The 25,367-nt window shown below is 39.8% G+C and overlaps 1 protein-coding gene across 4 annotated transcripts in view; it reads left to right on the top strand.

Moving 5' to 3' along the window:
- MED27 (mediator complex subunit 27) overlaps positions 1 to 21,286 on the top strand; it is a 96,036-nt gene extending 74,750 nt beyond the window's left edge. Inside the window, exons 5-8 of one of the 4 annotated variants that reach the window (XM_049832041.1) lie at positions 2,221 to 2,328; positions 8,675 to 8,716; positions 18,137 to 18,214; positions 20,786 to 21,286. In XM_049832041.1, coding sequence (XP_049687998.1) covers positions 2,221 to 2,328; positions 8,675 to 8,716; positions 18,137 to 18,214; positions 20,786 to 20,920 — 363 coding nt within the window. In that variant the 3' untranslated portion in view covers positions 20,921 to 21,286. Of the gene's footprint in view, positions 1 to 2,220; positions 2,329 to 3,242; positions 4,475 to 8,674; positions 8,717 to 18,136; positions 18,215 to 20,785 lie in introns of those variants that run through there. The other 3 variants (XR_007509921.1, XM_049832043.1, XM_049832042.1) reach the window with 3 other exon arrangements.
- The last annotated feature ends 4,081 nt before the right edge of the window (positions 21,287 to 25,367 follow it).

The raw sequence follows: 25,367 nt of genomic DNA, 5'->3' as shown, positions 1-25,367 counted from the left end.
AGAGGAAAGAAGTGAGCATCCGCTGAAGTGTGTGAAGGCAATGGAGATGGAAAACATTATACGTAAAGTGGGGTCTGGGTTTTTGTTGGGCAGCCTTTTTGCTCTTCCATTAAGAAGATTTCTTTTCTTTTTGTTTAGAATTTCTTCTTTTCCTCCTTTTAAATTTGCTGTGTGGTTGATGCCTAGTGTGAAGTTATAAGAGTCAGTTCTCTCAGTAGACCTATATCCTAGCGAAGTGCTGGTCTTAATACGTCAGAAAAACAAATAAAAAACTGTTAACTCTAAATGTGCTGACAGCTTTTTTACAAAGTGACTCCATTTCCTTATCTTAGCAGTTATGACAAAACTGTCTTTCTGATTCCAGTAGATGATCAGCATTATAGATGAAGGCACCTCTGGGTCATGACTTTGTATTTAACTTAATTGATACAATCGTAAGTGCTAAAATAACTCTGCCAGTTTACTTTATTTGCAGACCAACTAGGTCTTACTACAGAGTATCCCAGCAAGATACTACGTTTGGACCCAAATGTACAGTACCTGATACCATGATATAGAAGCCTGAGAACACTAGGCAGTTCCATATATGTTCAGAAAATCCCAATCTATTGTAAGAAGGTAGGAACCAGAATAAGCTGTTCATGGTACGTGTGTAAGTCGGGCCTTGGTATAAGTTACCCTACTTCAAAAATTTGCCCATTCTTCTGACCTGCTTTTTCTCTTCATGTTCTTGCAAAATTATGCCTAGCAGCCTGTCTTCTTGAAGTCTATCATTGACTGTTTTTTCCCTGCTCGTTTCCCTGTCCTCTCTCTTGCTGTCAACTTGTTCTTCCCTATTCTTCAGAGTCTTCTCCCCTAGAGTTGTTTTCTCCATGTCCCATGCCAAAGAATTGTCATCAGTTCTTTTCAGGATTTGTAACTCTGTCCTGCTATATAGTGATATAATAAGCAGCATTTAGAGTAGTTTGGGCAACTGTTCTGCAAAGTCCTGTATTGTCACCCCAGTCCTACCACCATATCCCCTCCTAACACTCCTTCAGGAGCGTGTCCCTGCATCAGCTTTGAGATGGAGTCTTTCTGCCAGGTTTTCTGTCTTCCTCCTTGTGGGGAAAAGCATCTTGGCACTTTAGAGTTGATTTGCCCCTTAGTCTCTTAGTTAGTCAGCATCAGGTTGAGGTTACTTGTGTTGAAACGAGGTGGTAAGTAGGAGTCATTAGCAGGAGTTAAAAAGGAAAAACATGTAACAAATCAATAAAGATGCATATTGACTGATTTCTTTGGATCTGTCTGCTGAGGTTAGCAGTAAAAACACAATTGTTCTAGTGTGTGTTAATCTATACTGGACAACATGTTGGAGCACAGACAATGGAAAATGAGCCACTGCTGGTTGGGAAATATTAAAATGAACTAATTGTTTCTTTTTTTATCGTAGTTTTATGCTTTTGTGGATGAAGAAAAACTCTGTAATAATCTCTGTATAACAAAACACAAAGAATTATCCTTAGACACGCATCTTAATAATATGGAAGTGCAAGTTCATCTTTGAAATGTAAATTGATTTTTAGATTAAAATGCCTTCATTATTGCATTCTTGTCAATAATATAATTTAGGCTTATTTCTGTTGTTACACTCTGACCCTATATATTTTCCATTATACCAGTGTTATTCTTTACACTTTACGGCTTTCACAGAAGAAAATTAAGCTTCTCAAAATGTAACATTTTTACTTTTTAGCTTTAGTTTCCTTTTAAATAATTCTACATTTTTATTGGGCCTAAAATGTTCACCATTAAACTCATGGCGTGCTTTTAAAAGCTAGCATTAGAAGAGTCCAATTCTTCTTTCAAATTATTTTTCTCTAAGTGGACTTATATTGGAGAGTATCAAATACATCGAAAATAATCACATTTGCTCATTGCTTTTGACAAGTTATTGAGTTGTGGTGTTAATAAAATTGAGTGTGTTGCTTGGCAGTGTCAAGGGAATTCTGTGAATTCATACATTTTCAGTTGCAAATGAATGTATGTTTGTTCTGCACTTTATAGTCTATCTCTTCCTCATAACACACACAGTGGTTTTAGATCTTTTATTTTGGTCTGTCTATAAAATATTGAAAACTGAAATTGCATCAACTTAGGCTGTTAACTTGATGGTCTTGTGAATTCAGACACCATCAGCTCTCCTTCAGCTTGTTTTTGTCCTTCTCCTGTTTTTCACAGGTTACCTTAGGAAAAGTGTTAAAAGTGATAGTGGTGATGCGGAGCCTCTTCATTGACCGGACAATAGTAAAAGGGTACAATGAAAATGTCTATACCGAAGATGGCAAGGTAGGTTATTGTATATCCAGCAACATTAAATTTTATTTTTACCTGGTGTTTAAATGACAGAGAACAGGAATCCCATCACGAGTATGCTAGAAACATAAAACTGTCAAAAGACTCTGTGGATGTTTTGCAAAACGCTCAGGTTTAAATTTATCATGCTTTGCTTGGATTTTTTCATACCCAAATGTCTGACTTCTTTCTAAGCTCTGAAGCCCTTGCTTGAATTTCTAATTTATCACCTTAGACCCCAGTTGCCTCATTAATAGTGTCTACTGAGAAAACATTTTTTCAGTGTACGGGCACATCAATAGCCCAAGGTTCAGATTTCTCTTCTGAGAGCCATTGGGAAATCTTGGGCTAGTTTGTGCTCAACTTGATAAACGCAACTGTGCGAATCATTGGTAGGTAGTCCTCAGTAATTTTCTTGTCAGTAATAGCACATCTTGAACAGCAGCTATTAAAGCGTTACCTGTTTCCACAAGTGATTTGTCTTACGAACAATTCACCCTGCTTGAACCCTCAAATTTTGTCTGACTGCAGCACACTCCATATGGCTCTCTTTAGCGCATCAGAAGATGTTAACGGGACCTGACGGCCTTCAGCTCAGCTGGTTTCTCTTTTCAGGGTGGAATGGTCTCTCTTACCGAGGCATGCGCCAGGACTCTCCTTTGCCAGTAACAGCACTAAATACCTCCATCTTTCACATTTTCTCTCTGGAGCTTTCTCTTCTGATTATGAAACCTATTAAAATAAAAAGTTCATTATATCAAGATGAGTACTTGGCACCCATAGGCCATGTTATAATGAGTTGAGACTTTTCTTCCTTTCAAAAGTGATAACTGTGTTTTAACACACAGAAGCACATTGTGTACTGACCCAGAGTTCAGCGGCTCTGAGTCTGAACCTCTGTTCTCTAGAAAAGGCCAGGAGCTGATCTGCTGAAGGAAACAGTACAGCTGTATTTCCCAGGTGAGAGATTCTCACTCGAAGGGCGGGGGATTGGCCTAAGAAGTAGTAAAATAAAAATTGCCCGATTTTGATTTGCATTATTCAAATATGCAGGTTTAAATACCACTTTGCCACAGAAGCAGCTGCACTATACTCCCTGTATATTAGCATATAAATACAGACTTAGAGCATCAGCCCTTCTTCACCCCAAGTTCTGCTCAGCAGTGAAATGATAGTCTGCCTAAAGAGCACTGACAGTGCTTGATGGATTCCTGTGTCACACTTCATTTGGGTGTGCTCATTTTCTCTGATGAATCCGGTTTCCTTTGAAGCTCCCTTGAAATACAATAATGCTATATGTGGTGAAAAGCTAAGTAAAAGAGTTCCTTTCTGAAACTTGGCATCTGGCATTGGGCTTCTGTTTAGCTCAAGGTTAACTCTCTCGAGAGCCACATACCGTTTCGCTGTCATCGTTTGCTGGGAGCGGGAGAGCGGGACTCACCAAGACCAGCTTTGGGTGCGGGGCACTAACCTTTGTCTGCTGTCAGTGGGGAGCAGTTCAGCTTCTCCAGAGCTTTGGTGCTAACACCTGGCTTGTTTTCTTGCTTTAAGCCAGTCTGCAGGGGAGTCTGTTTTCTACCGATTTAGCTTTCTGTGTCCAAAGCCAGGTTATGTGACTGCTCCCACGAGGCTGCACGAACCTGTCACCTTTACGTGGCGGTTTGCTATTCCATTGGACCATCCCAGGGCTTTCGCAAACCCGAAGGTCTGCGCTTTAGGTATAAATAGGAACATTTCATTCGACTTAAGTAGAATTGGAGTTGCAGCCACTTAAATAATGAGTAAATTTGGCTTGGAAGATTGAATAAATGCGTAGCTTGCTAGTTTTGCCAACTGGAGCACATATTGACAAACAGTGAGCTCCCTCTTTCTCACTAATTAACTACACTGGTAATTGGAGAATAAGAATAAGATTGTGCTCTTGCAATGATTCGCTTTACTTATTGTGCCTGCTGGGAATGAGCGATTACAGTCAATTGCAAACATAGTCCATTCCAATTCCTTCTCTGTCACAACAGATGCTGTGGGGAAAGTACTCCAGTGAGGTTTCACCGTGCTATTCTAGCTTCTCAGTTTCTAGCCTGATAGAGGGGAAAAATGCTCTAGCATTCAGAGGAGACACAGAAGAGTATGAAAAAGGAGATCAGCGAGTATCATCTTTATTAAATAACAAAAATACGGAGAACCCTCAGGATCACAGTGGGAGGTGATTGTTTTTCCAGTGAGCAGTTTGCACAGTAATTGCTGATTTGGGGGTTAGCATATTTATTCTATGATACTAGGTGGTATCATACAGTACATACAGTGTGGCAGTTCTGAAGCTCCTGTCTTTTCTGTAAGCCACATTGAAGAAGGGACACTGGATAAGTCATTGTGCTTCTTTACGCTTAAATAGCTGAATGAGGGTCTGTTGAGTCATCCTCCCAACTGCACACGGCAGAAGGTCCTTCAGGTAACAAAAGTGAAATTCAGAAGGGGGGCTTTCTCCAAGTAGAGCAGGGTTTGGGGCAACAAAACATATTCAACAGTATTCAACAAAAGAAATGGCCATCATTGGGAGACTTGAATGATCACACAGACGATAAGTGAAAAACAGGCTGTGCACAGAACAGGCCAACAATTTGCTTGCAGATCAGGGGAGTCATCGTTTATCTCTGAAAGTACAAGTGTTTTAGCAAAATTTGCATTACTGGGAAGAAAAAGGGAAGAGGTGAACGCAAACAGCAGAGGCGTTGATAGTCTTCTGGTCCATTAGTCAGGCAAGTCGAGAAAAAAACCAAATAGGGGTGTTTCTCATAGTTGTGGGACTGTGCATGGTGGCATACTAGCAGTTACACAGGAAAGCTGACATTGCATTATCCAGGCTGCTTCAGCTTGCTGTGTGCTTGTACATTGTGCTGTGTAGGTTGGCAGGTACTTATGTGGAAGCTTCACGTGGTTTCTGCTGTACTGAAGTCTAGTTAAATTGGGTACTCCCTCTCACAGATTGAAATACTTTCAGACTTAAGGTGAAAAAATAGACTTCTTCAGCTTGCAGCGAGTAAAATAAGACACTACGTTCTGGAGTTTTATTTTCAAACTTTGCTTATACAGACAAAGAATCATTGCATTTCTTAAGTGCTTCATGTACTTCTCTTGTGAATTATTCACAAACCCTGCAGAATACGTCTTTGCCAAGTTGCCAGCTGCATAACTTAGATGTTTTTGGTGACGCTTTGCAAAAACAATAGGTGAGATCTGGCAGCCTCTGTCACATCGTGGGTTCTGTACGCTGATTGCTCTGCAGTCTCTCTTGCTTACTGTACTAACCCATTGTGTCTAACACAACCTGATGCATTTAAATTAGCCCTGTGGTTTTAGTGATGGCACCGTGCCACCCTTAATTTCAAACTTTGACATACTCATTGTGCACTGGAATTTAACCACGGATAGTAATTAATTAATAGTGTTGTCCTGATTCCTGGATAAATGAAGCTATGCAGCTCACCCTTTCAGGGCAGGCTTGTTGTCAGCTGAGCCATTAGTACCTCTAGTCTGCCAATAAAAATAAAAACCTATTGGGATTTTTTGGCATAATAATACTGTGCTTTTCTTTGGATGCAGACACCAAGAACCACCTTGACAGGGCGTATTTAGAGTGGGTACTTAACATTGCTGCCTAGCCAAATTCCTATTTTTGCATCCGTTAGTCTTAACTAAAGAAACATAAGTGTCTCTGTTGAATTATCATGTTAAGGAACTTGGGTTATGTTAATGCTACGGCTTCATTAATTACCCCATATCAATAAGAAAAGGCAGCTTTTAGCCTCCTAGGGTAAGAGAGGAAAAGAAATAGTAGTATCAAAGGAAAGCTTCAAAGACAGGCAGAGCTGTCTCTCGGGTAATTTCTGATCCCTGCATTCTTTCCACTTCAAAGCTGGATGTGTGTGTGTTTCGGTGAAGGGGGGGTTGAATCCGATTTCTCTAATAAGTGTTGGCACTGGACCTGTTTGATATTAGATGCAGGGAACATTCTGATTTGTTATCGCCTTTGAAATCGTTCAGACGACCTTCAGAAAATGGCCTCTTGTTACTTATGCTGGGGGTGGGTGGGGAGAGTGGGGCATTGGGAAAAAAAGTCCCAGTTTAATTCACATGCAGAGGATGCCCTGAAATTGTGCTTTCAGCAGTTTTTTAGTTACAAATGTGTGTCTTGATTGAAAGTGAAAAGTTGAAGAATAATAGACCTGTAACGATGCATTCTTTAATCCGCCTCTGCCTTAATCCTCTGTTTCAGGGGGAAAAAGGTGGGCAGTCATTTAGGATGTATGCATGTGGTTTGGGGGTTTTGGTAGCTTTTGCTATTTTTTTATTTTTTTTTTTTAACTTGGATAACATCATATCTGTAAGACAGACATTCATTACTTTTTCAGCTCTTCAGTCTTCATGCCAACTAATGAACATTCAGAACCTGTTGGATTCATCTTAATGCAGCATCTGAAGTGGATTTTTATTTTTTTTTCAAATCTTGAGTCTAACTAGAGAAGATCACATACTTGGTTTGATCACTAGAGATTAGCAAAACCATATATGCATTCCAACTCTTCAGTCAAAGAAAGCCTTAAATTACATGAAAATAGCTTTTTTAAAATACGCATTATTTTTTTTATTTTCAAATGTAGACTTTTCTAATATGGAAATGCAATGATTCCTTCTCAACAGGCACAGGTCTGTTATTACAGGGTAAATCAAGCTCAGGTCCAAGTCCAGGCTGAACCGCTGCTTGTGGACTCTAGCATATGAGTGTGGTTGGTGTTCACACAGGTTCTTGATCCCACCCTAAGAGCCAGTAAATGTGAAAAGGTTTGTAGGTACATGCCTCAGGGTACTTTGGTCTTCATCTAACCTGGAAAAGGCATTGAGACATCAGCTGCCTTTTGTCTCACGGCAAGGTCAGCAGTACTAAGCCATGAAACATCTGTCCTGAAGTGATTTTTAAAGTCTTTAACATCCCCTCCTGTCCAGACTGAGAATTGGGGATTCAAGAGTCACTTCTGTACCAGTATTTATAAGTGGGCTACTTAACAGTGTTACTCTTAAAAGAATGGGAACTTTTAGCATTCTGAACATTTTTAGCAACCTGAGTTAATTACTTGGGTTCTGCCTCTGTCCCCCTCTCCTCCTTCACCCCCCCTTCTAGTGTGTTTTACTCACTTCATATGACTTCCTTCATTTCAGACTCTTTTTGTGCCTTTTAAAAGACTTGTAATTTCAGCTAGGACTTATGGGCATGTAAGACAGAATTAAAATAATCAGTTGTACCTTATAGTAAAGGAGATGAACCCCCATTGTGGGAAAACATGTGTCCAGCCATGTTACCAAGCACTAGAGGAGCTACCCCTGCTTCTTAAATTAACTGAAAAAATTATTTTCTTCTGTCTAGACTGAAATTCCTGAGGTTAATGCTGCATCAGGCACCTTTCCTGTGACAAGTTTTGTGCATATGGAATTGTTGAGTATAGTGGGATTTGTAGGAAAAAAGTGATTTGCAAGTCTGGGATTGATGGAAGTTTCTTTTGTTATTCCCTGCTGCTTTTCCTTGACAGAGTACAAGATATTGCACAGGGCTGGGCTGAAAAAGCATTAGCATGTCAGTCGAAATTGTTTAACATATGAACCATTTGGTTGTTTAACAAGGACAGCCTTACCTTCTGGGTTCCAGGGCTAATAAAACTGGTTTCAATTTTGTTCTTTTAGTTTGTATATAGCTGAGCACATGTTTACATCATGGATGTGTGCAGTTATCTACAACCTTCAATCTCTTTTAGTGTGATTTTTGTCTGCAAATGTAAATGAAGTTTCCTAAGGGATGTTTTATTTATCCCCAGTAGACCAGTGTTTTGGCTTAATTCAGCTAAACGTTCCTTGTGTCGTTTGTAACTGAATCACTTATTCAGACACAAGACAAGCATAAACTTAGTAAAAATGCCCTCATTTTAGAAACAGACTGAAGCTGATGCATATTTGCATACAAATGAAGATTTTGCTGTTTTTAAAGAGAACACATTAATTCAACAGGTCTTGTGTGTATATTTTTTTTTTTCTTTGAAACTGTGATGAACTATGTTCGTTCTCCATTGCAATACAAAGGAAATCTTATGTCATTAATTCCCTTTCTTGGATTGCAACAGGTAAAGGCAGTGGTTCAAAATAGTGAACTGAGAAGTATGTCTCCATAGATCCATTTGCCTGTTCTTTTAATTTGAACAGCTACTTAGCTTCTTTTTCTCTGTAAAGCTGCTTCTTTATGTGTGGTAATATATAACTCTTTTTCTTTTTTTTTTTTTTTCTCCTACTGTAGCTTGATATATGGTCTAAATCCAACTATCAAGTTTTTCAGAAGGTAAGTCTCATCATTTCTCTCTACCTAATGTGTATAGGAGATTTGCAGAGTTTATTTTAAATATCTAGGCCCTTATGTAAAAGAATTCAGAATGTATTTCTTTGTCATCACAACTTGCAAATAACAAACAATAATCTGTAAAAATGGAAAACTAAGTAGAAAAGGAGATCACTTCTGCTGTTACTTAATTTGGATTTATTTGCCATCATAGTTCCAGTTCATGGTTTGGAATAGGAAATTAGAGATTATACTACTCTAGCCTTGAAGTTTCATGAGGAATCTTCAAGCACACTTTTTTAGTTAATATCTTTTGGGGGAGAAAGGACTGTTTCAGGTTCATTTGGATTTTGTTTTGTTGTTTTCATTGGTTTTGGTTGCGCCCCTCTCCTGAGGGCTTGAGTTTAATAAATCAGTAGAACTCACTCTCCAAAATGAGTTTGGAAATTTATTCCATGATGTTATTTTGCCTGCTTCTCTTCCCATGTTGGTGTAAACAAGAGGAATAACTTAACTGAAATTAATGCTATTCCAGAAAGTAAGAAAAGACCGATGAGAGAATGGGAGCAGTAAGTATAAAACTACTAAGAAGGTTAAAGTGTATTTCAAAAGGATCTATACCTCGCTATTTTCCAGGCAGGGAAGAGAAGATTTCTCTTTGAAAGCCTCTTGTCAAAATGCTGTAAGTTCAGATTGATCTGGGTTTAAATTCCGGTTTCCTTACCTTCAAGCCACAGTTCAAGGAGCTTGAGTCTCCAGCTAGCGTGCTAGCTTCCTTTCATCTACTTCTGTAGTTTGTGTAACAAATAGGGGTCAGGGACTCAAAAGGGCATAAAACCAGGGGTCAAAAGTATGGCATATTGGCTGTATTTGTGCATCTTCCTTCCAAGATTTCAGATGCAGTTAGAAGGGAAGATGTTTGACCTGTGATATTAACCTGCTAGAGATCAAAGAACTGCTTTTGGGGAGATTGGTTGCTCTCCCTCTCTGCCTAGCATTAAAGCAAAATTTTGCTGCAGTTGATTCTTTACCCCAGGGATCAGTGGATTAAATATTCTTCCTTTTTTTCTCACTCCCCAAAAATATTTAGTGTCAAGTAGGGTAATATAGTAGGAAGTAAACCAGCGTAAATCTTAGTAACTTGTTTATGAGTATGCTTTTAAGTAGCTTTTGCAGTGGAATACATTTAAGGTTCTGTAATTAAGTGCACCATCTCAATTTCCCCATATGTGTGTTAGGTTCTAAGCTCATTTGGGCTTAAGGTTGCCTTCCTGGATATTTTGATTTAGAATAACTTGGAAGGGTTAGACCATATTGCCATCATTTGTGCTAAATGATAACAAATTTGATGATTTGATTATATAATATTAATTGCTTATATGCAAGGTAACAGACTAGAGTACATGTACAGGTTTGCTTAGGAGTCAAAGTTAAGGACTTAGGGAGCATAAATACGTAGAGTAAATTTCTCTTGAGGTCCAGGTGTTGGCCTTCAGACCAAAAGTGAAAGGAAGGGAATGTGAGGAAACATGAAATGCCCCTCTTACTGCTGCTTGTGTGGCTGCATTATAAATAAATAAGAATCTTTATTCTCTTCCTAATTTGCTGAAATAATATGATATGACCTGAATATTAAGTTGCTGTTGTCCAGTTCTTACTTGGTAAATAATAATACATTTGGTATTACTTAAAAAAAAAACAATCAAACAAAAAAAAAAACCAACAACCAACAACCAGAAAGAAAAGACTGCAGGAGAAAGGGTTGCCTGTAACCAGTTGAACAGCTGCCTGCATTTTTTTAATAGTGTTTTTATACATTTTGTTCCCAGCTCTGTCACTGTGTTACCTTGGGCAACTTAACCTCTCTTTGGATTGGTTTTCTGTATCCCTTAGGCTGGGGTAATACTTGCTGACTTCACAAGAGCTATTGCTGAATTGGTTGCATAGCGCTCTCAGATTCTTGCATGAAAAATGTGATAAAAATGCAAGGTGATAGTACTTTCTAATCAATAGATTCTGTACTATTGAGCTGATAGTTAAAGAAGTTAAGGCTAGGACCTAAGTCAGGTTTTCAAACAGATGATAGAAAATGCTGTGGTTCAGCATAGTAAGTTTTGTCTCTGTAGTGCTTTGTTTGATTTTCTCTTTATTCTCTGAAGCTGCACTTGTATCCGTTTATAATACTCAGGATGTCGTGGTTTGACCCCAGCCAGCAACTAAGCACCACACAGCTGCTCCCTCCCCCCCCCCCCCCCCCGCAGTGGGATGGGGGAGAAAATCGGGAAAAGAAGTAAAACTCGTGGGTTGAGGTAAGAACAGTTTAATAGAACAGAAAGGAAGGAACTGATAATGGTAATACTAATAAAACGACAACAGTAATGATAAAAGGATTGGAATGCACAAATGATGCGCAGTGCAATAGCTCACCACCCACCGATCGACACCCAGTTAGTCCCCAAGTGGCGATCCCTCCCAGGCCGACTCCCCCCAGTTTATATACTGGGCATGACGTCCCATGGTATGGAATACCCCGTTGGCCAGTTTGGGTCAGCTGCCCTGGCTGTGTCCTGTGCCAACTTCTTGTGCCCCTCCAGCTTTCTCCTGGCAGGGCTTGAGAAGCTGAAAAATCCTTGACTTTAGACTAAACATTACTTAGCAACAGCTGAAAACATCAGTGTTATCAACATTCTTCGCATACTGAACTCAGAGCACTGTACCAGCTACTAGGAAGAAAAATAACTCTATCCCAGCTGAAACCAGGACACGGGACTAGTGATTTAGCAGTAGCAAAATGAAGGAAATAGATAAAATAGTGTTAGAGCAACTATTATACTCTCTTACTAGCGTAGGATCTGTACCGCAGGATCTTTAGAACAAATGTTTTCATGCCATTAAAAAATCATCAGTAAATGTGTCGGAGCACATCTGAATGTTCTTGAAATGTGTTTCTCGTGACGATGTGGAAGTGCTGTGCTGAGAAGGGAAAATACGGATGAGTAACCGCTCGCACCGAGGAGGCTGAGTAGCCCTTTCAGCTCTGCCGCCTTTAACGCTGTAAAATCAGTCATCGCTATGAAGGGCAGGGCTGTTTCTCTTTAAAAGCTGGACCGAGTTCTCAAACTCTGCCTTCAGTGATATTATAACAACATCTGGAGCTCACAAGATACCTGTCTGGGGTAGCTGCAGGCCTGTCAAATTCTCACAGGGTTGCAGCATGACTTTCTAGGTTAAGGACCAGAGACCTCTGATCTTCAATTCAACCCTGTCAAACGAAGCTAAATTTGTCCTGACTTTTTGTTTGCAAACGTTGGCTGTGTCAGCAAGCCTTTTCTCTCTCCTTATTAGGCAGGATACCCGAGTGTGTATAATTTGATGGGGGACGGCTCCCGGAGGGCCCATTACTGTTAAAGTGTACAGTCATTTTCTAAGTTCCCTGGAGACTCCTTGAATCTGGTCCTGGGGTGAATAAGCTTTATAGGCATTGAATCCACCAGCAGGGTTAGATTCAGAGAATGGACCTGGGAAATAAGAGAGGGAAGGCTGAAAGGGCAAAAGCATGAGGAGCAGAGAAAAGGTTTTTCAGACTTCCACGTTGGTCTGACATTTAAACTCCACAGGAGCGGCAACTGTTTTGATCTTAAACCTCCTTATTTTAACACCTTGCATCTCTTGATCCACTAGTGCGAGAGGAGGAACAAAACAGGAAATAAGGAAATATTTGGGGGCTTAAATCTCGATGGGAAGAAGAGCGTACATGAGGGCTGCATAATATGCCAGGTCGTTGTGTAAAGGATTAAAAAAGTATGTATTGTAGAGAATGGTGCAATACTCATAGCTTTGCATTCAAAAAAGAGGCAAAAATACAGACTAGTGGATCTGGTGTGAGTGGATCAAAATGGGAGGTGGTGTCAAACATTAACTGTTTCATTTATCAAGCTGCTTAGTTAAGAGCAGCGTGGCTGGTTTTGCTGTGTAATGTGATCAGTCTGGCTGTTCAAGTCACATGCATAGGATTTAAACCCGTGTATGTCATTCTGATCTTGGAGTCCCATTCTTATTTTCACCTAAATGGTCTGTCAATTTTAGCATGCCACAAACTGTTCTTGTTTTGGCTTGATATGCTTCTTCCCAAAGCACGTTTTAACCTAAACTTTGAGAAGCTGTTTGTGCCTATCCAGCTGTTTGTGAGCTGTGTAATCCCAAAGTGATAGAACTCAGGAGCACAATTTTCACCACTACAAGGGCACATAAGTATTGTAATGTATGAAGATGTATTCTTGTCAATAATCTCAGAATAAAATCACATGCGGGATGAATGCATGCATGAGACAAATCCTGGGCTAGTGATGATGTCTGTTCAAGGAGAGGAGATGGACTGTTCCAGGGTCACCTGCATGATTGCTCCTGTGCATGATCAGTACTTGGTGCTGTTCAAAGACCTCCTTAGGTGAAATAAAATCTTTATGACCCAGTCCAAATAAGCAGAACAAACGAAATAAAAACGTAAACACTCTGTGAGCTCTGAAAACAAGTGATAAATCCTATGCTTCAGAAAAGTCTGGTAGTGCTTTACTGAATTGGGCGTGGGGAAGGGTGTGTAAAGGATTTCTGTGGAGTTCATCAGTGCCTGTTTGTAGAGGCACCATCCATCATCCTTCCGAGCGCCTCTCGGGCACCAGGTTCTGTGCACCAGATTTCCTCCAGAGAGACTCAAACGTGGTCCTGGAGAGAAGATTGAGTAATGGCAATCCTTGGAAATGAACAGAGGCACTCATGCAGTTTTTCCACACTATGAAAGGTCTAAACACTAATAAAATAACTTTCCTTTTTTTTTTTCTTTTTCTTTTAGTGCTGTGATCATCCTCCAGAACTCATTGCTAGAGGCTACTGTTAAGGCCATGAACTTAGCAGGGTTTAAAAAAAGAATTAAAAACCTTACAGGGGATTTAGAGAATCCCTTTATATTAGATGGAGTTGTCGGTGCCATACTTGAGGGAATAAACCAATAAGTAAGTGGCAAGGAAAGTTATGACTCTTAAAGGAAGTTTTACACCTGCTTTTGAAAAGTCTATTTATTGGCAGTGAGATAAAATACTAGAAGAGAGAGAGACAGTTTGTGTAATTTAGTCATGTGATGTTTGTATTTTTATGTTTTCGTTTTTATGCCAGTTGTAGGTTCATACATCTATGGAACATACCTAGTCCATGGTGGAGCAAAACTATACCATAGGCCTTTGTTTTTGTGCTTCCTATTCCACTTAGAGGAAGCACTTGTTTAGCTTTCTCAAACTGTGAATTGTAGAATGCTTTTGGTTTTTTTAATGACTTTTCAGCTTGGGGATGCTATGTGACTAAAACTTGTCATCGAGGCCCAATAATGCCTTTTTTTGGATATGTCACTTTGGAAAGCACATTTCAGCAGAGCAGTACTATCAAGTGGGTACAGAAATGCTCTAGAAATGACTGGTGTTGGCTCGGTTGAGACAAATAACAGGGATTTTGTTTTCTGCTCATTGCTGGGTCTTGGTCTCATGAGCTGTTTATAACTTTACCCAGTAGACAAGCTGAGCCGTCGGCTGCGAGAGGAAAGTCGGGACTCCAGGTCTCCCCACTCTGCTGCAGAGCAGAGCAACCGTGTGGGCTCAGCCGGTCATTTCTCACATCAGGCTGGTACCCAGGCAGCCCTGCTCGCTCGCTGGGGCCTGGTTGTTCACCAAAAGTGACAAGTACGTAGGATTTAATTTGCACAGAGTCGCAATGAAGATTAAGTTTGATCCAGTATCAAGTCTGTTTTGCATTCCTGGTGTATGCAGTGCCCTAGACAAGGGAGCAGAGGTGCATTTTAGTAGCACGTGGTTATGGTCAACTTGAATTTAGAAGTGAAAAGGGGGGAAAAAAAATCTCAGGCGATATAATTAACTATTAACAAGAAGGGAAGTTTTCTTGTTCACAGTGAGTCACTGCCAGAATTTTTTTCCCCATGTTACCGAAGTCTCTTTTGCTCTGTCTCAAAGTGCTTAGTTAAACAATAGCTATTTTATTTAGCAAAATTGTGCTTCAGGAGATTGCCTTGTCTTGCCTTTTTTTTTTTTTTTGAACAAAAATTCCAAGTGCTTTTCAATATATGAGTTGTGAAATATTGAGCTTTTCTGCAAGATCTCTTGAAAAATCTATCTCAAGGTCCAGAGCAACAGCTATCCCAATCAATGTGTGCTCTTCTGAATATGTTGCTGTATAGAAGGAGGTAGAGAAATTAGAAAGTGACTGATAACTTTGATAGCAGTAGGTAAGGTAGAGCAATAAAAGTAAAGTTAATAAAATAAAACCCTGAAATGTACAAAATGTCATCCTACACCCAGAATAAATTAGTTTGTGATTCCAACTTGGCTGGAAGAAAAAGTGTGTCCCTTAAGTGAGCTGGCGCATATGCAGTTTGTTTTGCTTTGCTTTGGTGTGAAATCGTATTGCCATTAGTAAAGCTGGGTATTGATCATCTCCCCTCCGCCTTTTTTTTTCTTTTTTTTTTTTCCTCTTTTTTAATCTTGGCTGGTTTGTGTTTTCTCTCATCATCTCTCTTAACCTGGGGGGGTGTAATTCTTCCTTCATTCCCATGCACTGGCCAGTTTATCATTTGCCCAGGTCTTTTCTCTTGTTTGACATCATGTTCTTTGCTGGGTTGGGAGGGGTCATTCCCCAACTCCTCTTCTTCAGATTTGACATCCACTTTGATCTTCTTGGAATCACTTTATCTGCACTTGCTTATGGTAGAAATCGCCTCCTTTTTGTTCAGAAAACATTATTAGTGTTCTAGCAATGCTGGGATGGCTTTTATCTCCCTGTGGAATCTCATTAGCTTTACATTACAATAGCAACAGCATATGTGCAACTTTGCTAAAGTGGCCAGTCAATTTAAATTTGTTAATAGCAGTATTTTTTTTAAGCAACTTTCTTCAGTGCCAAGAGAAAAAAACTTTGTTGTTCAGGGGAGGGAAAAAAAAAAAAGGCAAAACAGTTTGTTAGAAGTAGAGATACAGCAGAAGGAGAGCGGCTGCTCATAAATATCTTCAGAACTTTCTATTCTTTGACATGTCTGGTACTATCCTATAAAAGCACCATCTTAAAAGAAAAAAATTCACATAGCTAGTGGGGCTTGGGTTACAGTCATTTCTGAACGCTACATGAGATGTTTAAAAGAAATTACTGATTTGAGTTGTGCTGTGTTATTAATGCACTGTTAATCACGTTATTTCTAATTTTTTTGTTATATGGTAAAATATAAATGGCTTAAGCAGGCTGAGGTCTATTTTGTGATATTTTTGCAAACTCACCAGAATGTGCCCGTTCCCAAAAGTTTTCCTTTCCAAATGTCAGAATCGCATGTCCTTATTCACGTTGAATGGAGCTGCTTTTGGAGTTAGTTGTGCATGAATGATGGGGAGCAGAATGTGTTTCTAAAACTGTAGTGTAACTTAAAACTGGATTCAGTGTAGGACAGACTAATTTGATGTAGTGTTCTGCGGAGGAAGTTTGTATGGTGTGAATTAGAGCCTGTCTATACATGGATTTATTCAGGAATATATCTTTAACAAATTCACCTCCCTGAATAGCTTCAAGCATGAGCCTCTTTTCCACCAGTGAAAGTTTGAGTGCTTCAGCACAATTCACATTGCTGAATTAGACTAACTACAAATCAGGAACAAGTGGAGTTAGCTGGAAATAGTAATTGTAATTTCGGTTCACACTTCATCTTACTCAAAGTTTGCTATAGTATATAGACAAACCCTGAGAAGAGTGCTACTTCTCCATGTTAAAACAAGAAAATACTATTTAATCACTAACTAGACAACCATGTAGTTTGTTGGATGCTTTGATATTACTGATGAGGACCGTTGATAGATTTACAACTTACAAGATGTGAAAGACCTGTCGTGGTTGTGTTGTCTTGAGTTCTTTAATAGTCCAGCCCAAAGAATTTTGCCAAGAATTTCTGCATTCAGCCTAGAACTTCTGAGAAGTAAGCTGTTGACTGTGCTAGTAACTTAGGGAGCTGACAGGCTGCATACTGTTAGTGAATTGTATCACAGCTGTCAGAAACTGCCCCCTTCCAGAATCATTAAAAAAAAACCAAACAAACAAAAAAACCCAACCCAAACCAAAAACACCAGCAAAAAAAACCTATCAAAGCATTGGTTGGTCTTCCTGATTTTATTTTTATTTTTTTAATTCTTGTTATTATAAATACACATTTTATATGTATTCTGTCTAGCTGTAATTCCCAGATGTAAGATATTGTTATGGCTCTGGGAAATTAGAAAGTTTTCTATCAGAAATCTTTTACTAATGCAAGTATATATACACCATAATCATATTAATTGATTCCTGTTTTCAGAGGAAATGAAACTGAGAGCTCGATTCCTGTTTGTTCAACGTAAGCAACCTGAAATAGGACTACAAGAATTAAATATTTTAAGTTTTCCCATTAAAAAATGGAGAGAGTGTACTCATTTTTCTAGTAAAGACACAGTTTCAATTCAGGGTATTTTATCGGGGGTGGGGGGGTGTTTTGGTTTTCGTTTTGGTTTGGTTTGGTTTCACTAAAACAGACCAAACCCAAAACTTCAGGGTTTTTTTTTTTTTTCTTTTTTGAAGTCTTAACCTCTGTTCTTATAAGTTAGTCTTCCATAACTATTTAATTTAGCTACATTATTGACAATGTTTTTTTCTTTTGTTGAGTCAATCATCATAGATTAAGGGAATATATTCTCTAAAAAAAAAAAAAAGACAAAAAGTTGGGAACATTTAAAGAGAAAACCAGAGTACTTTCCTCTGACATGATTTGTTTAGTGACTTTGCTTGTTTATGATTTCACAGAATACATGGGATTTTAATCACAGAAGCACAGATTCTGCTGTTATGCTGTAAACATTTGAAAGTTAGGCAAATTATCTGCAATCGATGTTTTTATTTTATATGGTACAGAAGATGGGGTTTTTTTCCTTTTTATAGCTGGGTTGGTAGTCCGAAGTAGGAAGTGAAACATGTTAGTTTAGTTTTGTTCCATGCAGCATGGAGCTGGACACCTTTCTCATCACTTGGCTCACATTAGCTACCAGTCTAGATTCTTTTACCAACACTAATAGCTTTTATTATGTTTATGAACTTCCAAAGGTGTGTTTGATTTTACTGTATGCATACGAAGTTAATTATCATGATTGCTTCAGCTGATTCTTGTATGAAGTTGGCAGAGGGAATGGAAGCTAGCTGTCAAAAACTAGCCCAAATTACTTTGAGAACGTCTTCACAGTCATGTAATCCTTGGTTTGCTACTTCCCCATGGAATTTATACTGTTTTCCTGCAGATTAACACTACTTGGCCTGAAATACAGAATGAATAAGCGTATATTCTCCTTTTGGCTGATACAGGTGACGGATCATGCGACCACTGCTCTGTTGCACTACCAGCTGCCTCAAATGCCAGATGTGGTAGTCAGATCTTTCATGGTAAGTGTATTGGAAAATACATTTTTGCAGATAGACTTTAGCATGCTTACAGCGATTGACATTAGGCAGTTCTGATGCAGTTGTAATTTCCCCTCTTTAAAGAAGCTAGGCAGTAGAGAATGACTGTAATTCTTTGTATCTGATACCTGGACTAGGATGAAGAGCTCATTCTCATTACCCTGGGATAATTGGTGTTGGAAGACTGAGCTGTATACGGTTCTTCTGTCGGAGATCTCAGTATTAGCTTGATGATTCCTATTTGCAAAGCTACTCTGGGTCATCTCCAAAGGCAGTAGGAAAAACTCTATGAACCAATATCTTTGCTATGGCCCAGCCCTTCCACACTGTTCATACTGAGCAAGGACTTGAGTTCCATATGTAGAAAGTCTGCTCCACTGGAAGTTCCCCAGTAAGAGGAAACTCCCAGGTAGTGTGTTCCAGCTGAGACAGCTTGCTTGGCAGGTTGTCCGGTATGGGAAGTGATGTGCGTTATTTGGAGTATGATGAGCGGGGGGAACGTGATCGGAAAGAGTCCATTTTGCTGTATCCACTTTCAGCCCCAATGTTGTTCCTAAGGAATTGCATGTACTTGCCCAGCACAACAGCAGGTGGTTTGGGGAATCAAGGAAATGCTCGCTGAAGTATTCTGCTGGTTTCTTACGGAGTAAAATTAATCAAATACTGCTCTACCTTGATATGCAGATTTAAGTTTATCACCTTTAATTCTGCTTGTATTTAGAATTTTGTGAAATAAACTTGAATACAAGCAGCCCTGTTAAACCTTTGTTCTGACCCTCTGATTATGATTCAGAATTCCTTCTACCAAGATGAATTTTGGCAGTGGAGACTATTGCTGTTCTGTCTGCTGCAGTCTCCCAAAGGAGGCTTTTGGGAGAGTTTTCTCTGCTCTTCAGACTTTTTCCTTCACTTAACTTCCATTACTTTACCCCTTCACCTGGAGCAATGTAACTGAGACTTTTAAAAACAAACATCTAATTTTGCCATTCACAATCTTTAGGTGTGTACAGTAGCATTTGGTCTTTTATGTCTTTAATTTCCACTGTGTAATTTCAGATCAGTCAGACTCCCTTACCTGCTGTGCTGGTTTGTTTATTTAATAAGAAGGCCACTAAAGTGAGAGATTTGCAAAGGTCTCTTCTCTTGGAGTGCATCTTAAAATAATAGGTTTTGAAAGGTGAAAGCAACTCTTCACTCATCAAATCCATGTTTCAACATGTTTCTGAAAATGAATGTTTAATAGAGTGGGTAGTTTGTTTAAGCCATGGACCTGCCTTATTGATTTGATAAAACACTACTAAAACTTTTAACAAAGCAAAACCAGATGTACACCATAAACGTCAATATGTTGGTCCTTTCACATGTCAGTTGTGCAATCCACATGACAGGATGTAGTGAAGCCCTAATTTTCTGTTGGGAATGAAGAATGCCTTTTTTTTTTTTTTTTTTCCTTTCAACAGATGTCTCAAGTGCACAATTTAACTTCATTTACCTATTTTTGTATTATAGTTCAGAAAATTCGATTTCTCTGTAGTGCAAGCAAAGCCCATCCAAGCTGAAGTAAATAACAGCAATTTACTTGTAGTGTTCTGTTGCCCTTGTCCCCATATTTACTGCTAAACCCAGAGAAGATCTAGTTCTTTTGGAGGAGAGTTATTGACGGCCAAAGGTTTGGTTGCTATAGAGAAGGCTCTGATGAAGATGGAAGGATTTGTTTCAATAAACTCAGCTGACCTCTTCTTCAGAGAACAATTTTCTCTTATCGATGTAATTCAATAGAACTTTAAATGACAAGATTCATGTGCATCCTTCACAGTATAAATCTGCTGGTCTAGGTGTTCTTTGGTTGCGTATCTCCTTGAGTTGGGAATTGACTTATGTAATGCCCATTGCTATGTATGATGATGGGAACAATCCAGTTTAGAGGCAGGAACTTTACCTAGGAACACCTGAAATTACTCTGTGTTGTTCAGCAGTAGCCTTTATATATATATATTTATCAGTGTAATCAGATTTAAAATGGTAGAGTATTTTTATGACCAAGGAGTATTGATCTTAAAATCGCATTAGAGAGGAAGTTAGTTAGCTTGCTGTGAAAGTCCTTATATCTTCAGCGATGAAGAGTTCAGACCGTTGCAGTATGATTGCAGCAGGGGTGTGATAGATGATCATAGGAAGAGACAAACCAATATTTGGTTGAAGAAGGTACCCATCAAGAACAATTACATTCCAGTAAAAATATGAGGAGTGTTACAATACTTGCTTTCCATCATGATTCTCTAGCTGCAAATACCTCCTGCTCAGAGTGCATGAATTTCTAGTAACAAATTTGCTTAAGTGACTAAAAAAGCAAAAGATGATTAATAAACAGGGAGTTCAGCTATAGAGTGACCTTGTAATCTTCGGCATCTTTCTGTTTATAAAACCACCGTGTACCTCACGGGGCCTCGCCAGAGTACATTCTCTGTCCTTGCTATCACTGTTTGACAAGAGTGATGACAAAGGGGAACGTCCGTATCCAGTTTTCTTAATTTCTCTCCCTTTTCCTTTTAGACCTGGTTAAGAAGTTACATAAAGCTGTTCCAGGCTCCGTGCCAGCGCTGCGGAAAGTTTCTGCAGGATGGCCTGCCACCTACATGGAGGGATTTCCGAACACTTGAAGCTTTTCATGACACTTGCAGGCAATAGTAACCCAGCCATTGATAACACGAGGAGGGAACAATCTGTCGGGCTTGGAAGAGAGCTGATGGTTTAATAGGTGGTTCCATTTCTGAACCTTTCATCCTGTACTAAGTAGTGAGGTTGCACTAATACATTTGACTCTTCAAAAGCCATCAGTCTGCAAGGCATTTGTGAGACTAATGTGTTTTGAAGAAGATGGTAAGAAGCTGTGCGTGATCGCTTGATGCCGCTGAGCTGAAACGGTATGTCTGGGGAGATCTGGCAGTAATAATCGTTATTCTAAACCTTAATGAAAATATCTGTGTACAGTTTGTTTTGTGACAGAATTTGCAATGTTGAAGACTTTTATAAGCTTGAAATAAATTTTGTATTCCAGAATTTGTACTATTTATTTCATTATTTGATCAACAAAATCCTTGGGTTTGGTGTGGATTTTTCAACGCTGCTCTTTTCTTTAGAAAACTGGAAATGTTCAAACATGCATGCTGGTATGAGGGGGGATTGCTGTTGTTGTTGTAAGGCTGCTTATCTGAGCGCTGGTGGTTTTTTGTGGAAGAGATTATGGCGTTGATTAAACATGGAATTTCAAAGGCATGTGGCAGCTTGGAAGTTGCAGTATACTTTCTAAGGCGGGGGGAAACAGATGTTTCCCTTTACTAAAATTGTAATGAAAAATGTTAGCAAAATCTGCATGTATTAAGTGGTTAGAAAACTTGTGATGAACAGTGACAGTGCATATGATTTGTCATGTTTCAGAACTGAAAGTAGTAAAATAATTCAGCCCTAAAGCATAGCTGCTGCAGCACAGACACATACAGCATGTTTCCTAAATAATTTCACATTTACATGCAACATACCAGTGAAGAGTAAGATCCCTCCCAGTAATCATTGCCCTTGGAATAGATAGGAGTATTCAGCTCCTACAAGCCTCGGCCATTTTTCCTTTACCCAAAGACCGGGAAGGTCCCTGGTCGCGTCCCAGCTGAATACTCACTGGCCCGGGGCTGTAGCGGCTTAAGTGTCTTCTCTGGTATTTTCTTGAGGACTGTACATTTCATCTGTCATCTCCTGATAGCCAATTTGATTAATTCTACTGTCATTCCCACTAGCGCACCCTTGTTTCCTTTACAAGCTACAAAGGTTTGGGTAATAAGCTTGCTTTTGGGAGCTGCTAAGGGGAGGCCTGGAGAAGCTTTGTCACTCAGTTAATTTTTAAATAAATTGACATTGAGGTATAGTGCTGCAGACTGATTTTTGAGGTTCCTTCTGCCTGTGTGAAAAGCTTCTGTTGCAGAAAGAAAAGACACCCCTCGAAGGCTCTGGTGGTGGCAAAGTTGGTTTGGTTTTCAGCGAGGAATGTTGAGTGAAGTTAATAGCATTTAATAAAAAGAAGGGGATGGGGGGGACACAAAAACAGGGCAGGAAGGGGAGGGACCCTTCTTTCTGCAGTTGATCGAAATAAGGTGTTCAAAGATTTTAAAACAATTGTTTAATTTGATTTGAACCTACAGCATTTATGAAACAGCCCGTTTCATAGCTGTGGAGACTGAAAAATGAAGAAACTTGAGTATCACCTCATACTTGCGTGGTACTAAATTAACTGTTTGCTGGCAACATAAAAGACCGAGCTCCCAAAGATAACAGCTTCCTGTGAGGACAGCATGTGATGTGGGAATTTCAGCTTTCTAGGTATAGAAATCCGTGCAAGACTGGCTTGCATAGAAGAGAGAGGAACTTCAAAGAAAATAGGCATTTATGACTTCCTTTGGAGGCACAACATTGTGTATGAAGAATGAGCGTGTATTTGTTTGAGGATGTTGGTGAGATCTGATTCTTTTTTTTTTTTCCCAACTTTTTTTAAAAATTATTATTCCCAAACACCAACAGAAACATGGCCATAGCAGTGGGATAATGGCCATTTCAAATCCAGCTGCAGTTGAATTCCCTAATGAAAACTTTTTGTGCTATTATTTGACCCAAGTAGCCTTCTCGGTACAAAGATCACCCAAGACAGAACAGTGAGAGCGAGCCTCGTAAATAAGCGGCCCTGCTATCTGTCCCGTTACTGTGCTAATTAGAAGGCCTGGGTTTGTGATAGTGTAAGCATTTTTTTTTTTGTTAATAAAAAGGTCATAATATAGTATCCAGCCTGCTTTAGGCACCGCTGTCTGCTCCATTCTGTTTATACTTAAATAATGGTGGAGAAAGCAAATCCTGAAGTTCACAAAAGTACTATAGTGAAATCATGTCTCGGCACTTGGAGATAATTAGTTGTAGAAAACAGCATCAGCCGGTCTGTGTGTTAATTGAGCCTGAAATTTTAAACCTGTAATTGGCAAGCCTGATGGAGAATCATAAAATTCACTGTAGGTACCTCAGTACAAAAATAATTGTCTCGGAGAAGTGCAACGCAAACCTGTTTGTCACGTTCCTTCCCCCAGAAAACTGCAGTAGGAGGAGGGAATCATCTCTCTTTCTAGGGAGAAACAGTGATTTTTATCCCTGCAAGCATTTAACTGTGACAGATTGGAATATTTCCATTTTGGGCAGTGGAATTCAACTGTCTGAATGTTTCTAAAGCTTATGAATTTCAGCAGTTTGGATGCAGTATGTGCTTGTCTCTGCTAATTGTCCTGAAGTCTGAATGCTGGGTGGCCAGTGTCCGATTATCGCCGAGATGTGGATTTCCAAGGCAAGCAGAAGCTCGCTCTGAGTTTTGAATGCGTGAGGAGTAGAAACTGGGAGATTGTAACTAAAAAACCATTCTCGCAATACAGCATGTTGGTGTTCTTCCTCAGCTTTGTAGCTTGGATACTGGACATGATTATTTTTCTTTTCCACCGTTAGTTAAAGGGGATGGGTGGCAAAAAGCAGTTTAATTGCAGGATGAGCAACCTTACTGTTTTTATCATTAGAGTTTGTTGCAGGTTTTTAAACCGCTCAGATCTTCAAGGCGAACAGCAAGGACTGTGATCCCTGAAGACTGGTTGGCTCTCACCTCTTCTAAAACATCTTCTAGAACTGCATTTCTCCTGATAGTTATTTCTGCAAGGCAAGCACAACTGCAGAATCAGTAGCAGCCAAATTGTTATTAACGGAGAGAGAGAAAAGGAAACTAATCTACATGCAGAAACAACAGCGCTGTTTTAGTGGCTCAGGTTGTGTGTGTTATAGAGCTGCATCGTTCCAGCGACGTTGTTTATAGCACGGTGATACATTAATCTCACCCAATAGTGCACGAAAAGAGCGTTGCCTCGCCCTGGTTGGCATCATCTTGGTATCGCTTACCCTAATCGGAGCAGGCAGCCGCCTACTGCATCCCTGATGTGAAGAAATCCCGTTTTATTTTCCCGTGTGCAAACCCCACCTACTGTGCTTGTGGCGCTTGCAAGTGCTAAAGGTTACAAAATCCATCTTTTTGCTAAGAAAGCAACTTAATTAATGTGAAAGTTTCTCTCGTGAAGGGAACCCGCAGCAGATATGCAGTGCGTATTGCAGCCGACTCCCCTCTTCCCGCCCAGCACCCCTCCCCAAACCACTTTAATTTCTCTGCCAATATTGGACAAATGTAACAGGCTGACTTTTTAATTTTCTTCTCCCAGGTCTCCCTTGTCCCCTCATGCATTTTTCATCACAGCTCATGGCTCCCTCCCTGCCTGCCCTGTGAACAATATTGATCGACTGATTAAGCCATCAAGCCATGGCAAACAACTTTAATTTTCTAACCAAAGCCTTTTAGTTCTCTTCCCTTTCTTGTGTATTTGTTACCTTCTTATGAAGTTTTTAATGTCTGCTTGGAAACAAATACATTTTTTGAATTAGTCCCTGGGTTAATTGGTTGCTACGCTCCACGGAGAGCAATCCACATTAAAATATTAACCCAGAAAATGTAATAAGAGAGAGCGGGAAGCGCTAGGTACGGTCCTCTGTTTCAAAGCCAGACTCGTTCCTGTGCAAGCTTTTGGAGAAGGGCTTAAAGAAGACTTAGGGTGCTTGCGTTTGCTCTTTGGTCTCTCCCAATAGCCTTACGTTTTACTGAGAAGAGAGGAAGCCCACCGCAGCACTACAGCACCCCTGGCCATACCTACAGCACTTGGGCTCTGGGTGCCAGGCTGCGCTCAGCAGGTTTCATACACACCGCTGCCTGCATGCTCCGAAAACCATACGAGTCCCTGCAAGGATACGTGACACCCGGTTTGGCCTGTAGAATGTTTTTAAGCAATGATGATGAGAAAGTGAAAGGAGATTCATCTGACCCGAATCCCAGGGCTGGCAGGTGGTTAAAAGCATCTTTCTCGCAAACTCAGGACATGTGGTTTCAGTGAGGCTTGTCAGAATCGCTCTGTGGGTTTGCAAATCGCTTTTCAAGGTAAAAATGCAGCTTAAATACCAGGATATTTGTCTCTCACTGGAAGCCTTAGAGCTCTACAGTGTGCAGTGATGCTGCAATCCT

The sequence above is a fragment of the Accipiter gentilis genome, chromosome 29 (assembly GCF_929443795.1).
Source record: "Accipiter gentilis chromosome 29, bAccGen1.1, whole genome shotgun sequence".
Lineage (NCBI taxonomy): Eukaryota > Metazoa > Chordata > Aves > Accipitriformes > Accipitridae > Astur > Astur gentilis.
This window is presented reverse-complemented; position numbering and strand designations above follow the sequence as displayed.